This window comes from Pagrus pagrus, assembly GCF_965226575.1.
Source record: "Pagrus pagrus genome assembly, chromosome: 17".
Lineage (NCBI taxonomy): Eukaryota > Metazoa > Chordata > Actinopteri > Spariformes > Sparidae > Pagrus > Pagrus pagrus.
In genome coordinates, this window is record NC_140201.1 from 20,419,341 (window position 1) to 20,435,261 (window position 15,921).

Sequence of the window (15,921 nt, forward strand, 5' to 3'; positions counted from 1 at the left end):
TTTTAAATGTCCGTCACTCCGTTGAGGGGAAACAGAGACGGCAAGGGCTGTGATTGGTCCTCTAAAAACATCATTTCCGGAATTACTTCTCCGGCTTGACTACTTTCTCAACAACATAAACACCACCACCGCTGTTTTTGAAAGAGTTTGACCGGTTTGACCAAGAGGAGAATGAATCCGATCGAAGAACGCCTAGCCGAAGAAATGAGAAAATACGAGAACCTTTATGTAACCTCCTTAAAGACATACAAGGACGCTTGTATCGGACGGGAAATTGCATTGCGTATCTGGCACCACGACTGAGAACTGCGAAGGCTCGAGGAGTCTCCGTGGTTATGGAGTCGGATTACGTATTACGTAGTAGGAGTAGTATATTTGACTCTTTACTGACGACATGATTTTATGCTTGTCCATGTCCTCATTAAATATATTTTCATGTGTTAGAAGGACTCAGTGAATAGTGTCATGTTTCTCTGACTGTGTGTCTCCCTCAGAGTCAGGGTGCTTGATAGTGTGACAGACCTGCTGATGTTCTTGGGGAAGCTGCTGGTGGTCAGAGTTGTAGGTAAGAAGGACATCAGTGTATTAGGAATATGTTCAAAGTTTCAGGACTGGTTAACTGCACATTTACTGTGAATGTTTGCAGTGTGTTTTATTGGTAGATGAAGAGATACAGAGCAACGTGGCCATCTGGTGATTGGTCCAATATTTACTATGTTTCAGCTCTGGTCTGCTCTAAACCAGCTCCTGGGGGAAATATCAGATGTGTCAAGGCTGGGGTGACTCATCAAGATTATCAGATGGTGTACATCCACCCTAGTGAGATTCCCTGGCTTGCCTATCAGTCAGTCAAATCCAAGGTGGCGACCCTCCCGGCTGCCCATCAGCCAGGTGCATCTTCATCAAATACAACGATGACGGTCTCTTCCAGCGGAACCTCTTCTACCTGCAGATCTACAACGTTGGGGCGTTTCTCTGGTGTGTCAACTTCGTCAATGCCGTGGGCCAGTGTACGCTTGCGGGGGCCTTTGCCTCCTACTACTGGGCCTTCACCAAACCAGACGACATTCCCATGTTCCCGCTGTCCGCTAGCTTCATACGCTCACTCAGGTAGGTTAATGAGCTGCTGTCACATCGGTCAAATACCTGCAATGATGAATGTGTCCGTGCCTGTTAAAAGTGTCCGAAATACTGAAGGCCTACACTCACTACGGATGCCATTATATGGATACTTCTAGTTACATGATTACTGTATATATCCCACTTTTTTAGCTACAAGTTGAGAGTAGTTTAGATAAACTCTGTCATCTTTCCAGAACAGAGAAAATCACAGGACACACTGGCTGACTGCAGTTCCATCTCTGGCTTCTAGAGGATGCAGTAGACTTACACATAACAGTTTGAGGAAGCAGACCTCAGCTGCTAAATCATATAAACTGTAGTAGGCGGTGGGCCAAGGGGAGATTACGTGTATTTAGACGATCCCCACCGAGGGAGGACCTAATTTTTTGTGGACAACATCTTAATTTTTCAACAAATTAAACAAAAAGTGTTGGCACTCTTGCCTCTTGCACATTTTTTGTTTATCGGTAACTTTGTCTGAGTTACCGGTTCCGGCAAACCGAGCGGGCAGCTATGCTCGGGGACCGACATGTATGACGTCATTGTAGGTATTGTCCAATGACACGCCTCGAAATTTCCTGGAGTTTAACTTCTTTTTCTCCTTTGTTTGTCGGTTACCATGGTTACCATGGATCTGTTGTTTAACTCGCCGCTGCGTTTAAGCTACCGGCATCGGAGTACAGTACATCAACACTTTGCACACACATTGCTAATATAACACGAATTTTGCGTATCAATCACTTTAAGAGGAGGTAAAATTAATCAAATTAACGGTCTATAAAGTTCGTTATTAAGCTTGATGAAAGGAGGAAAATGTATAATGTCCTGTCATCCCTTCTTTTGAAAACTTCAGTCTTCTGTAACATTAATGATGTCCTCAAAATGTCATTGTGAATTTTGCACATAATATTACCAATTTCCAACATCTGAGGTCCAGTGAGTTTTCTTTCCACCTGACAAAAATGATGAGCATAACGTCACAAAAATTAGCCACACACACTACACCTCTCTAACTACGTTTGCTAGCAAACAAAACAATGGAGGTGTTTTTGAAAAAGATGTTCCTGTAGCCCCGTTTACACAGGATGGAAGAAATTTATTACTGCTGTGAGTGCTGTGGCAGAAGAGGCAGTGCTGAGTTTTAACCTTACAACCCAGGTTTGTTGTCATACTATATAGTGGTTGTGTTATGTGTATGGCTTTAGCTTGCAAAGAGACTGAAAATGGAAATTAGCTTTGAGATTATATATATATGTATATATATATCAAAGCTAATTTCCATTTTTTTTACAGGTGGAAAGAAAACAACTCACTGGACCTCAGATGTTGGAAATTGGTAATATTATGTGCAAAATTCACAATGACATTTTGAGGACATCATTAATGTAACAGAAGACTGAAGTTTTCAAAAGAATGGATATGTGTGCGTGCCTTTATTAATTGTCCTTTTAAATAAGTTAACTGTGAACCTCAAACTTCAGGAACCTGCTGCTATGCCAGCTAACTGTGGCTACCACAGAGACTGCTACAGCCACTTCACCAATGTCACAAACATAAAACGAGCCCAGAGAAGATTTGAAAAGGCACCTTTATTTCAGAAAGAGGCTGAAAAAGAGGGTAGGTGTTAAATAAGAAAAGAATGCTCTTGTCAATGTGAATCTTGAACTTCAGCTGTGAATCTGTGAAGAAAAAGAATAGAAATTAGCATTAAAACACAATGACATTATGCACATTACATTTGAGAACCAAACTTTGTCTTTAACTCGTATGACATAAGTTTATTACACTGCTTCTTAGAATTATGTGGGGGGGGGGGGATCAGATATAACAACTTTCTCGCTGGATGTTCCTGGTGTTTCCCCCTGAGCCCCCTGCAGCACAGAAATGCACTAGCCCCATGACAATATGATTGAGATTCCTTCAGTTTAAGTTACAATGCCTGGTGCCACACACACACACACACACACACACACACACACAGACAGAAGTCAATGGGACAAAAATGTCCACTAACTATAATTATTAACATACATAATTAACATTATTAGCCTAACTACTAAAATATACAATTATGCTCAACAACATTTCAGGGTAGTTTACTTCACTGTTTGAAATTTGCTGACTGGGGTATACCACAGAGAACCATGCTTTTAGATCATTTAAATTCCTTCTGTTATCCCTCTCTCTGGGTATAACAGTAACACCAATAAAATAACCAGTAACGTTAATTATACTCACACACCGTGAGTGCGTGGCTTAACAAGCTCTTCATGACTGAGGCTGGTCGGCTGCCAAATTGCCACACGCTTAACTTCCAACGATTTGGGTTATTCACATCGTGTGAGGTGAATAATGTAATATTAATTCGATAAGAATAGTCAGCGATATTGAAATATATTCAAGTCTCAGCTCAAGCTTAATTGACTGATCGATTAAGCGAGCACGAGTTGTTAACAAGAGCTAGGATTAGGCTAACGGTTAGCGCTACCTTTACACGTAATAAACGTCGCCTCGCCAAAGGTTATACATCAAATACATAGCAAAGCTAGCATTTTCCAACAACATTAATACTTACCTACACACGTGGAAGCTTCTTATTTAGCTCATAATATTTCGTGTGGTTTTCCATGGATGTATCGCTGTCTTCACCTCTCCACCCCGTGTCCACCAGGTAAATATTGAGAGCAGCAGCTGTTCTTCGCATATCTACGTCTGATTGGCTGAATAACATCACGTGATTTGTAGCGTTGCGTGCCATTGGTGTAACTGACATAGTAGGCTGCGACGTTTGCCTGCAAATTTAACAAATTTTAAACTATGATTATGAAAGAATGTGCAAGAATTACGAGTGCCAACAAAGAAAATCTGATTGAGAAAAAAATAAACTTTAAAACGTAAAAGATCCAGGTTCTCCCTCCATGGGGATCATTATTTTCAAAAACTAAAGCTGATACGGGGCTTCGGCCCACCGTCTATAGCCTCTAAGGTTGTTTCTCCAGATAATTTAAGTTTTGTGATTCACTTCCTGTTAAATAGTTTTAGATAAACAAATAAGCAGTGAGTCATGATTGTTTCAGGTACCATGTGGGCTCCCTGGCTTTTGGTGATTCCATCCTGACACTGGTGCAGCTGGTGAGGACCATTCTGGAGTTTTATCAAGTTGTAACAGTAAAGACAGCTTTACTGAGAAAAAATATTATTTAATCTATAGTAGAATGATCACTGTGGACTGATCAGCTACACATTTCCCCATTTAGTCACTTAACTAATTTTGTCTCTCACCCTTACAGTGGGGGGGACCTGGAACGTAATGATGGATCTCTAAAGAGGCCTTATTTTATGTCCAAAAACCTGATGAAGATCCTCGACAAAGAACCAAAAACAGATCAAATGTCATAGTTCAGTAGTGTTAGTTCAGTTTCCTGTTTTATTTTGTAAATTGTTCCCTTGTGTGTCGTGTCTAACTTGTCACTTCCTGTGTGTTTTTCCGTAATTACCTCACCTGTCCGCGTCCGTCCTCACTCACCTGTACCTCGTCTTGTGATTAATGTCTGTGTATTTAGCCTCTGTTCGCCCTTCTGTCTTTGTCTGATTGTTCCGTTTTCTTTCTTGTTCCATGTGACTCCGCTACGTCCTCTGTTGTCCCGCTCTTGCTCCCGTACCTTCCCGACCTTCTTTGTGTAGCCTCCGTGTCAGCTTGTTGGCGTGTGTGAGCTTGTGTCTTCGTCCGTCTTGGTTTGTCTTCCCTGTGTTGTCTCCCAGTTTCGTCCTCAGTGTCTCCTCGTATCCCCTGTGTCTCCTCATGTTCCAGTATGGTATGTTTCTAGTTCTGGGTTTTTGGTTTCTCTTTGATTTATACTTTGCTTTTGATCTGTACTTCGTGTTAGCCTTTAGTTGTTAGTGTGTGTCTGTGTGTGTGTGTGTGTGTGTGTGTGTGTGTGTGCGTGCGCACGCGCGCACGCATGGAGTTCATGAAATTAAAACAGTCACATTGTTTCAGGATATCGTTTCTTCTTTTTTTACTCTTTCAACACTCCATCTTCTGAATACGTTAACCAAAACTAATTTACTTTTTATTTTATTGTGTACATTAATATGTGGTATTAATGACTATACATTTGAAAAAACTGAGCATGTAGGGCAGGTAATGTGAATTTTTAAGTTGCATCTTACATTACATATTTCTTTTATTAAGGTGCAGTATGTAATATAATAAAATAAAAGACTTTTTGTTTAAAAAAATAAAAATGAACTAAAATGATTACACAGACCATGGTTACTCTACCCCCCATTTGTTTTAAGTATGCAGTTCTTACATGTTGTCTTTTTTTTTTTTTTTTTGAATGTTTTTTATTTGGCTGTTAATGACTCAGTCCCACAATATTTCTTTAATATTTAACATTTTGTTGTAGGTCATCTCAACATTAACGCTGCACGACTTTTCTTTTCGAAGTTTTAGGCTGATTCAACATCCGTCACTTCCTCCTGTTCAATGGGTTTAAATGCATGTGAAGATTTAGGTTTTTTCTCTTTTTGCTGAGAATGTTTTATATTATGATGTGATTTCTTTAAATGGAACAAAGAAAAGTTTCTTTAACATCATATATTTTAAGATTATTTGTAAAAAGCAAAAAGGGTTGTTTTTATAAATGCAAACATTTTTATGACATTGATTAAAATGAATATATTACAATAAAGTTGTAAATACAGTGTAAGATGGCGCCGTGCTAGTGGCAGCTCCTGGTACTTTTGTAGTTTTATTGAGTTTTTGTGCTATAGGCTGGTTTTTCCTCGTTAACTGTACACTGCGCTGTGGATTTATACATTATCCACACATCAAGATGCTTTTTCAGCGGTTTGGATACCTTCTTTGAACTATTTTTATACTTGGGTCTCTCCTGATGACTGGAGGCCATGCTGATTGCCCTGAGGCCCCCAAGCCTCTTAGCCGGGGAGAGACCCACAATACCGGAGGAGCTAAGGATGAGATGGCGAGGCTGCAGAGCGTGGATTAAATGGAGAAGGAAGAGTGGGAAGTTTAAACCCTGCATCCCTGCAGTTATTATGGGAAATGTAAGGTCCCTGGCTAATAAGAAGGAAGAACGGAAAAAGCCCTCACAGGGACGCAGAGGGAGTACAGAGATTCTGTGTTGATTATGTGAGATTACGTGGCTACACGAGCAAGATACTGGACTCCAACGCCACCATCCCCTCCTTCCACACGGTGTGAGCCAACAGAGACACCACTGCAACGGGCAAGAAAAAAGGAAGGGGGCTTGCCGTGCTCGTAAACAACAGGTAGTGTCACCCCGGGCATACAGTATCTCTGTGAAAGAGCGAGCCCGAGCCGGGACATCGAGCTCATTGCCGTCGGACCTCGTCCATATTATGTGTCATGGGAGTTTACTTGTGTCATCGCCTTCACTGTTTACATTCTGCCATCTGGGAATGCAGAAGCAGCGTATGACATCATCCACGCTGTGACTGCGGGACTTCAGACAAAATGCCCCGGAGCCTTCATCACCATCACAGGTGACTTCAACCACTAGTGATGTTCGATACCACCGATTTCCTTTCCGATCCGATACTGAGTAAAATTCAGGCTGGTATCGGCGATACCGATCCAATACCGATACTTTGTGCAAATACACCTAATGTGTCTGGTAAATCTAAAAAAAGTAGTGTATTTCAAATCATAGCTTCATAAGAATACAACACAGAGTAATTTATTTATTTACTTACTTTAAACTCTGAAGTATACTGAGGTAGCGGCTTCATTTACAATATAGCCGAGCTTATACAACAACAGAAAAACCAAACAGAGGACACAATCATACAAAATATGTGAAAATGGTGTTTCAAACACTAAAAAAAAAGAAGTAAAATAATAAAACCATTAAAATAAATTATTGTTTAACTATTAAGAACTACTATAAAATGAAAACTTCACGTTACATGAACATGTTAACATGAAAATACTGAACATGTAAATAATACTTCAACAAAAGCATCCAACATAGACACTTTACCTCATTCACAAGTTTTTGTTGAGGAACAATAGCATATTTACTGTCTTCCCCTTTAGTCTGTTCCGTTTTTTGCTCAGAACCTCTCCTGCCTTTGAAAAGACTCTCTCTGACGGTACAGAAGTGGCAGTAATTCCCAGGTATCTCACTGCTAGTTTGCTCAGGGCTGGGAAGGTTGGTTCATGTTCTTGCCACCAAACCAGTGCATCCCTATCTCGGGCAATCACCTTTTCTTCTGAGTACCGACGTACTTCAATGAGCACATCACTGGCAGCTGACCGGTGATGTTGTCCTGACAAAACCTGCATGTCAAAATCAGTCCATATCCCTCCTTTTGATACAGCTGAACCTGAGGTGGCAGGACTCTGGTTTGGCCCTGAGGCAGAAGGCCCTGAGGTAGAAGGCTCTGAGGTAGAAGACCCTGAAGTAAAGGACCCTGAAGTAGAAGGCCATGAGGTAGAGCTAACAGTAGCTGTTGAGCTTGGGGCTAGAGTGGGAGCTGCCTGTCCTGTCTGATAGACTTCCTGCATTTCAGAGAGGAGACGTTTTTTCATTACTTCCACATTGTCTTTGTCTCGAAAACCAAGATGTTTAAACCTAACATCCAGAAATGTACTGGCAGCTAGACAGTGAATGCTCTCAATACCCCTGAATCTGCGCTGACATTGCTGTGCCAGTTGTGTGGCAAGGGAGCTGCCTTGACGTTCACAGGCTGCTACAGCCCTGTGAATGAGTGACACGAGCGGAATCACTTTGGAGACTGAAACATACTTTTCAGCTGAAACTTCCCGTGTCACTTCTTCAAATGGCCGTAGTGCATCAACTGTTTGCTTGATGAGGGATAATTCTCCCTCATTTAAGCACAATGAATTCCTCCCTAAAAGGCAGAGGGCTGTGGTCACAGCTTCATTTTGCTCACAGAGCCTCTCCAGCATGTAAAAAACTGAATTCCAGCGGGTATCTACTGACTGGATTAGCTTGTGCTCTGACACTTTCAACTGTTGTTGAATACCCCTGAGCTTCTGTGTGGCCTGTGTGCTGTGGTGAAAAAAGGACACGATCGCACTGCATTTCTCCAGCACTTTCACCACTTCCGGGACAGTTTTTAAACTGTCCTTTACAATTAAATTTAGTGTATGTGCAAAACATGGATGATGCCTCCATCCAGCCTTGCGCACTGCAGCAACCATGTTTGCTCCATTGTCTGTCACAACTGCAACAACCTTGTCAGTTATGCCCCATTCTTCTGTGATGCGTTTAAGCGCTAAACTGATATTATCTGCTGTATGCTGCCCATGGAAAGTGTGGGTTTCCAAAACAAATTCCCTCATTTGCCAGTTTTCAATGAGATGACATGTTACAGTTAAATATGCCTCTGTGGACACTGAAGTCCACATATCAGTGGTAAGTACAACACTAGAAGCATTTTGCAAAGATGCACTTACTTTTCCTTTGCATTCATCAAACATCTTTACAAGATGAGTCTCTGTCAGTTTTTTTCTTCCTGGGAGTTTATATTTTGGGTCAAGAGCTCTCACAAATCCTTGGAAACCTTGGTCTTCCACTATGGACAGAGGCTGGAGATCCTTCGCAATCATCTCTCCCAGGCATCTTGTGAGCGTTGCTGCTCTTGGAGAATCATCTTCAACGATATAAAATCACAGGGCAAAACAAATGATGGGGCTACTCTGCACTGAATGCTTAATCTTATTTAGATTCAACTATGTATGTAGTCTCTCCAAATAGCCTACAATAAGGGGATACAAACACTAGCTGTTTTATAATACTGGGTGGACTCAAATTGAAACTGCCAGTAAAATATTTAATTAAATAAATAAATGCCACAATAATTGCACAAGTTTGTCAATACCTACACTTTAAAATATTCATTTAACAGTTAAAGCAAATTAGATTGATTGCAAATGATAATAGATATATTTTATAGATAAAATGTTATTTCAGCAACAGTGCTTAGCGCCGCTTAAAGCTCCACATTTTCTTCCTATGTACCTGGATAGTGCCTGCCTGCAGCACCGAAGGACTCCGCCAGAGAAGTCTGTCTTGCCCTAGCAGCAGCAGCAGCAGCACCTGACGCTGTGCTCTCCTCTTCTGTCCGCCTCATCGTCAGTGCCTCGTATTCTGTGTGGTGGTTTAACTTAATGTGTTTTACTAGGTTTGTTGTGTTGCCACAACTCTTGACCGTTTTTCCACAAACGTCACAAACCGCCTCTTTGCTGTTTGTGGAGCTAAAATAGCTCCACACATGGCTACGTTTACGGTCTGCCATTTCGTACAGACTGACACTGAGTGACTGAGCAGCGTGCCGCTGCACTTACGCATTACGCACTTACGCATTACGCACTTACGTACCCAGGCGGAAGAAAAAGTAGTTCCCACCAACCGCGTATCATTTAGACAAGATCTCAATAGTTTAGTTACTTTCCACTGTGTTCCTGTTAAGGATATACATTACCTCAAATGACTGAAGTATCAAAAGTATCGATATTTTGATTTGAGAATCGATTTTAGAGCATACAGATCTGGTATCAGAGGTATCGATATTTCAGTATCGATCCGCACATCACTATCAACCACGTCTCTCTCTCCACTCCAGCAAGTCCCCCATAAGCCACAATGTTAGGGAAAAAATCTTCAAATCCTCTTCAAACCCACCCAACTTTCAACCTCTTCTTCTCCATCATAGTTTGACCTACAGATATCATTCCATCTTTGAAGAAGTTACAAGACTTTCAACTATTCAGCATGTATTCTCTCTCAATGACTCAGTGATTTCCAGTCTGACAGCCTGGAGTCCATTCCACTGGTTGCACGTACGTTGTTGCTCTGTGCTCCCTCATCTGTCGACCCCCACCAGCTGCGTTTTGAGTGCAGCACTGCCAGACAGCTGGAGTTGCGACAGAGGAGTTCCCACGATAATCACAGAAATGCGCAACTGCAGCTATACATATGTGTTACAAACACAATAAAAACAGAAGGTTAGTGTTCCAACTGAAGGATTAGAAGGAGGATTTGTCCCTTTTTTTATTCATTTTTGTGCTGGCGTCAACACAGAGTGGCTTATTATGAAAATTAACCGGATATTATGTTGTTGTTTCGGTGTGTGACTTCCTGGGGTTAGGGTCTGCTCTGTGCTGAATTCAGCTGAATTCCTGTGTCGTGCTCCGGCATCTAGCAGAAATACAAGCCTTACGTATCTGTTCCAGAAGGCTCCGGACTGCCGGAGCTGGGACTGAGCAGATACACCACGCAGCGGCGTTTCACTAGAGTGAAACCTATCAGCTCTGCTGCTGTGACTCAGTGCAGCCGGACCGGACACGTATTTGGTGGAATCTAGGGGTTACGTATCTGCTACGGAAGGTCCAGACCGCTGGAGCTGCAACGGACTAGATATGCAACGCAGCCGAGCCAGTGGAAGGACACACATAGACTACTCCACTGCCGTGGCAGAGCAGAGACGGACTGAATATGGATCTGGTGGAATTTAGGGGTTAGACTGATCCTCTGTTCTGATTGGTGGACTGATGTTAAGCTCTTTCTAGTGAGAAAAACTCTTAATAAAGGGAGGCAACCACCATTCCGACATAACGCCATTCCGACATTAGGCCCTAATTGTCGGAATGGCAACACTTAAACCTTTAATGAAACATCCCATCATTCCGACATTTTTTGCCTCCTAAGGTCGGAATGGTGGTATTTATTTCTTTTTTAAATGTCTTGCCATTCCGACACATCTTTTAAAATGGTTGGGGTTATGGGTTGCGGATTATGGTTAAACTTTGTCGGAATGCTGGGACGTTCGCATGTCGGAATAGTGGTATGTCGGAATGGTGAATTGTCGTAATGCCAGCATGTAACCGTTAATAAAGTCAAATCTTGATCTGTTTCAGATTACATTTACATTTTAATCGTTTCTTCGTCTGTCTCTGTCTTTTTCCCTTCCTCTCTTTCCCTCTTCCTCTGTCTCTTACCGACACACACTTTGCCTTCCATAAACTTCATCTCGTCTCTCTTTTTCCTCTCCTGGTCGACTTGGTTCTATTCCTTCTTTCTTTTGTACAAATAATCACTATATCTTTACATAGTAATGTTCGTAGATAGCATTTGCCTGTTAAGATATTATTTAATTCCACTAAGTAAAAGCAATTGCTTTGCACTAAGTACTTAATTGGATGACCAACAGTATTCATTGTTTTACCATTTTAGTAAAGTTTAAGTAACTTTTTAAACTGTGTTGACTGTTCACCTCGCATTAACTGTTACCTGTTATCGGCCACTCACATCATTTTTATGTTGTGTTGTAACATAACCCTTACAACTTTAAGAACTTGGACAGAAAGTAGTGGTCTGTTTGGATCAAACACTTCCTTGAGTCAAAAGAGAGAGTGCCCAGAACTGAATCTGCTGCCTCTGCGACTTGCCACTACCTGCAGAGCAGCACAGGTAAAGGGTGTGGCAGACTGAAAGCTTTATACGGAAACTGTGGTGTGAGGCTCTACTCTTTGCATTGAGGACACGATGGCGCCAGTCTGCTCTTCACCTAAGGTAACTTATATTATTTTTGTTTGTTTAATAAAAGTTAATGGTGAAGGATTTTATCCCACTTGGCTTTATATTTCAGATTAGTTAGGTTATCTCTGCTAAAAAAAAATTAACATTAACATTGACGTGATGGTGGGGGAAAAAAAAAACTTACATTGTTTTGTGGCTGTTGTGTAGCTTAACGTTAACAGGATTGTGCCAAAATGTGATTAGTTTTTACATTTGAGATTATTAGAAAAAAACAGGTTGATGTCGTAGCTGTCGTTAGTGGTTTAACAGGAAAGGGGGAGGGGGAATATTTGTATGCTGACTAGTGTTGTTAACTTACACCACAGAGCCGATACAATATTGTACTTTAACACTAAAGTTTTGGGGGTTTCCATTCAGATTCATACAGCCTCAATGTTATTATCCTTGTGAAAACATAAAAAAGGTTCATCTTCAATCATCTACAATCTCGGCAGCTGCTGTTCTCTGGGAGTAGAATTAAACTGAAGTAATTAAAATTTCCAGGAAAAGTTGCATTTCAAATACATATTTTACAACTAGTGACAACAAATGATACTGAATTAATGCCACTCGAAAGTTGCAGAACGAAATCTTTCCTAGAAGCTTCTTGTTGGCAACATGCAGCCTACAATTGTGAAATGAGAGAGGAGGAGAAATTGTGGTTTCCTCGTCAGGTAGTCTGCGTTAAGAAGTCTGTCTGGCAGGTTTCTTGTACAGACATGTGCAATGTCAAACCAAATCTAATCTGTGTACCATTAAGACTTCTTATCAGTGCAGGATTGCTCAGCGGGTCTCACAGCTCTGTTGTCTTTAAGTTTACGTGTTTTGTTACTTTAAATTTTGAATCGAAACATCTCTCTGTTAATCTGTTTAAATTAAAGATTTCAACACAGAGGAATGCCACATCTGCTCACAAAATGGATGACGGTCCAAGCGACAGAAAAGTAAGCAGCTCCTCTTGGTTTGCTATTTTCAGTGCTTTGATATTCAGAACAAATGTAATTGTTTTAATTTAGCAATCGGTCAAATGCTTAACAATGGACTGTACTTTTTAATCTTTTTATAAACAGACCATTTTAACATTTCACAGCAGGTATTTTTATTTAAACATTGAAATGTCATATTAGGTCAGCAACATTATTTTTGGTATTTTTTTACAAACACTTGGACAAAAAATGGCAAAGGTTGTGACATGCAATAAATGCATCTATGTGGAACCTATACATGGCTATGGCACACATTTTAACTGTAGACCAACTGGACACCAATACAATACAGTATTTTGTTGTATTTCTATTATAATGTACTTGAAAAAACATTCCTACGCATTTCAGCCATTAAGGCCTTCATCAGGGCAGTACAAAATGGCTACCTTTGGGCTCTTACACTTATTGGTTAGCAGACAGTCACATGATCAGTACAGCCAGGCAAGTAATAACATGAGTGGTTAGTCACATAGTCAGTGAAGACAGATGAGCAGTAACATGATTGGTCTAGACAACCGCATGACATGATCAGTATGAGCAGGTTGGTAGTCACATAATTAAGTAGTTATAATGTAAATATTTCATTACATTCAGAAAAGCATCAATTAGTCATATCTCAAATACCTAATATAACCTTTTCAGACTTTTAAGGCTTTAGATGCTTTGGTGTTTATACAGTATATCCAGAAAGATTATTTGGAAGTTTGAAGATTTTGTGTGTGTGTGTGTATATTTTTCTATCAACTTGCTTAATGTGTTTTTTTTTTTCTGCTAAACGTGCCTAGTCTTTTGAGTTTAACTGATCATGTGACAATTTACCTACCTGCATAGTCCGTCATGTGGTTGCTTAGACCAATCATTTTACTGCTCGTCTGTCTTCACAGACTATGTGACTAACCAATCATGTTATTACTTGCCTGGCTGTACTGATCATGTGACTGCTAACCTATAAATGGAAGAGTCCAAAGGGAGCCATTTTGTGCTGTCGTGATGAAGGCCTTAATGGCTGAAACGCGTAGGCATGTTTTTTACTGATGTTGTGATTCAAAAGCCATGTTTAATTAAAGGCTCTTTAACTCATGACCCTCATTCTCATTGACAGAAAGCCAGAAAGGCGAATGGTCCGGAGAATAACACTGGGTAAGAACCAATTTTCTGATCTGTACAGCTTACTGTTTCTATTGCTATGAAGTACTGCATCCCTTTCCCAGGTATCTTGTTACAGTGCATTTAGTGACTAGTTTGAATAATTGAACAAGTTTAAATGTAAAGCAATGGTTAGATGCTCCCAACGCTATAAGTTATAAAAGGAAACTCAAAAAAAGCTGGCGCAAATGTGGAACATAAACAGACGGAAAGTTAATGCCTCGTACCTCAAATGTTATTTTACCGTCTGATTAAAGTTTCATTGTGTGGTGAGGTTTTGAGACCCTGCTATAATGAGGTGAAAGGAATTTAGTTTGTGCTGCTCAGTGCCAGCCCTGACCAATTTGGTGCCCTAGGCAAGATTTTAGCTGGTGCCCCCTTACATCACAGTCAATTTCACAATCAATTTTCCTATTCCTAATATCCAATTTTTTATTATTATTTTATTTATTATTATTTATTATGTATTTTTATTGAAGGATTTAGCTGATGTCAGCAGCAGAGATCATTCTTTAACTAAGCCAAGTCACCATTTTGCCACTTTCTGTGTGTATATTTTGTCTTATGGTCATCATCACTACGGCACATTCTTTGTACAGTGCCACAGTAAATATTGCTGAGAGTATCACCACTTCTCTAATCTCCATTTTGTAAACTCTATCACTTTTCTTCTTTCCAGGCTGACAACTCATATACTGCAGAGCATGATAAAACCAGGTACACACATATTTCCCTCATACATCATAAAAGTTTGCTATGATATTCTTTTTCCATCTCCATCAAAGTCCTCTTATATGTTATGTGTTGCAGGTCCAGATTACCTTAAAAATGTGTTTTACCATGTGGTCATACACAAAGGCCAGTTTTACAGCTTAAATAATCCAGCTGGTGCCATATGGAAGGTCGGAGACCTGCATGACACCATTTATAGTGAGGAGGATGAGGAGGTAGTTGAGTGGGGGGAATGCTACCTTCCCGATGAAGTGAGCATGCAGGTTGTAGGTGTAGTGGAGGGGACGTCATGTCCGTGCGACCAGCTCATTCTGATGACCTGTGAGGACAGAAAGATCTATGCTTACGATGGAGAGGAGCTGCATGTGGTGGCTCCAAGCCTGGAGCAGCTGGTTAAGAGGGGAATAGAGTATCCAGCAACCGAGAGCTATTACAACGGGGAGGCCTTCAAAGATATGGTGAGAAGTTACATTTAAGTTGCTGGGGAAAAACGGAGCTCTGTTGATTGATCACTGTGGGCACTGACAGCAATTTGTTTTGTTTTATATTTTTCTGTTTTTGTAGACCAAGGAGGACTGGGCAGTAGTGAGAAACAGTGCTGTGGGGAAGAGTTTGGACGAAGAGCATCATAAACTGGTGACAGCAAACAAATCCACAATCCTGGAGAATCTCAAATCCACCAGACAAGCCATAGGAGTATGGGTCTCTTCCTGATGCATGGCGAAGAAATAGTAATTTCGTATTTTGTAACTTCGTGAAGTAAGCTACCCTGAAGTGTGTGTGTGTGTGTGTGTGTGTGTGTGTGTGTGTGTGTGTGTGTGTGTGTGAGACACATTTCTCCTAAGGGAGACAATGAAGGCTTATCTTATCAAAATGTATCTGTGAATGTTTTAATGGTTAAAAACTGTATTTTGACAGTTCATCTAAGCTAATAAACATTTTTTTACAGTGATAAACACATGTATGTTGTTGTGGGAACAGTTTTTGATTATATTGGTGGATATCTGTCAATAGACAAACAAATCTATGTAAAACTACAGAACAAATACTGCTTTTTCTGGTAGTGGTCAAGTGGTATCAGGGCTTTTTGTGAAATAAAACTGAATTTAAATGGTTTTGAAATTGAAAGAGTATATTAAACAACAATTTTCCGAGTGATTATAGGTCATAAACTCTGCTGGAAGCCAAACATAGAATATATTTAACTGATATGATCTTAATCTTTTTGTTTTTAAAAAAACAACAACAAGGGAGTTTTGAAGAATAAATGTCTGCGTATATATTGTACTGTTCACCTGTAAAGTCGAAAACTTTTGAAGGTTTCGACCTTTGTTTATGCC

At 40.5% G+C, this 15,921-nt stretch overlaps 1 protein-coding gene across 1 annotated transcript; it reads left to right on the forward strand.

Moving 5' to 3' along the window:
* The first annotated feature begins 11,507 nt into the window (after positions 1-11,507).
* LOC311272411 (uncharacterized protein) lies at positions 11,508-15,551 on the forward strand. The gene is made up of 6 exons (XM_084378798.1): positions 11,508-11,711; positions 12,599-12,661; positions 13,806-13,843; positions 14,529-14,566; positions 14,660-15,039; positions 15,146-15,551. The coding sequence occupies exons 1-6, from the start codon at positions 11,685-11,687 to the stop codon at positions 15,293-15,295; spliced, it is 696 nt and encodes a 231-aa protein (XP_084234924.1). The 5' UTR covers positions 11,508-11,684; the 3' UTR covers positions 15,296-15,551.
* The last annotated feature ends 370 nt before the right edge of the window (positions 15,552-15,921 follow it).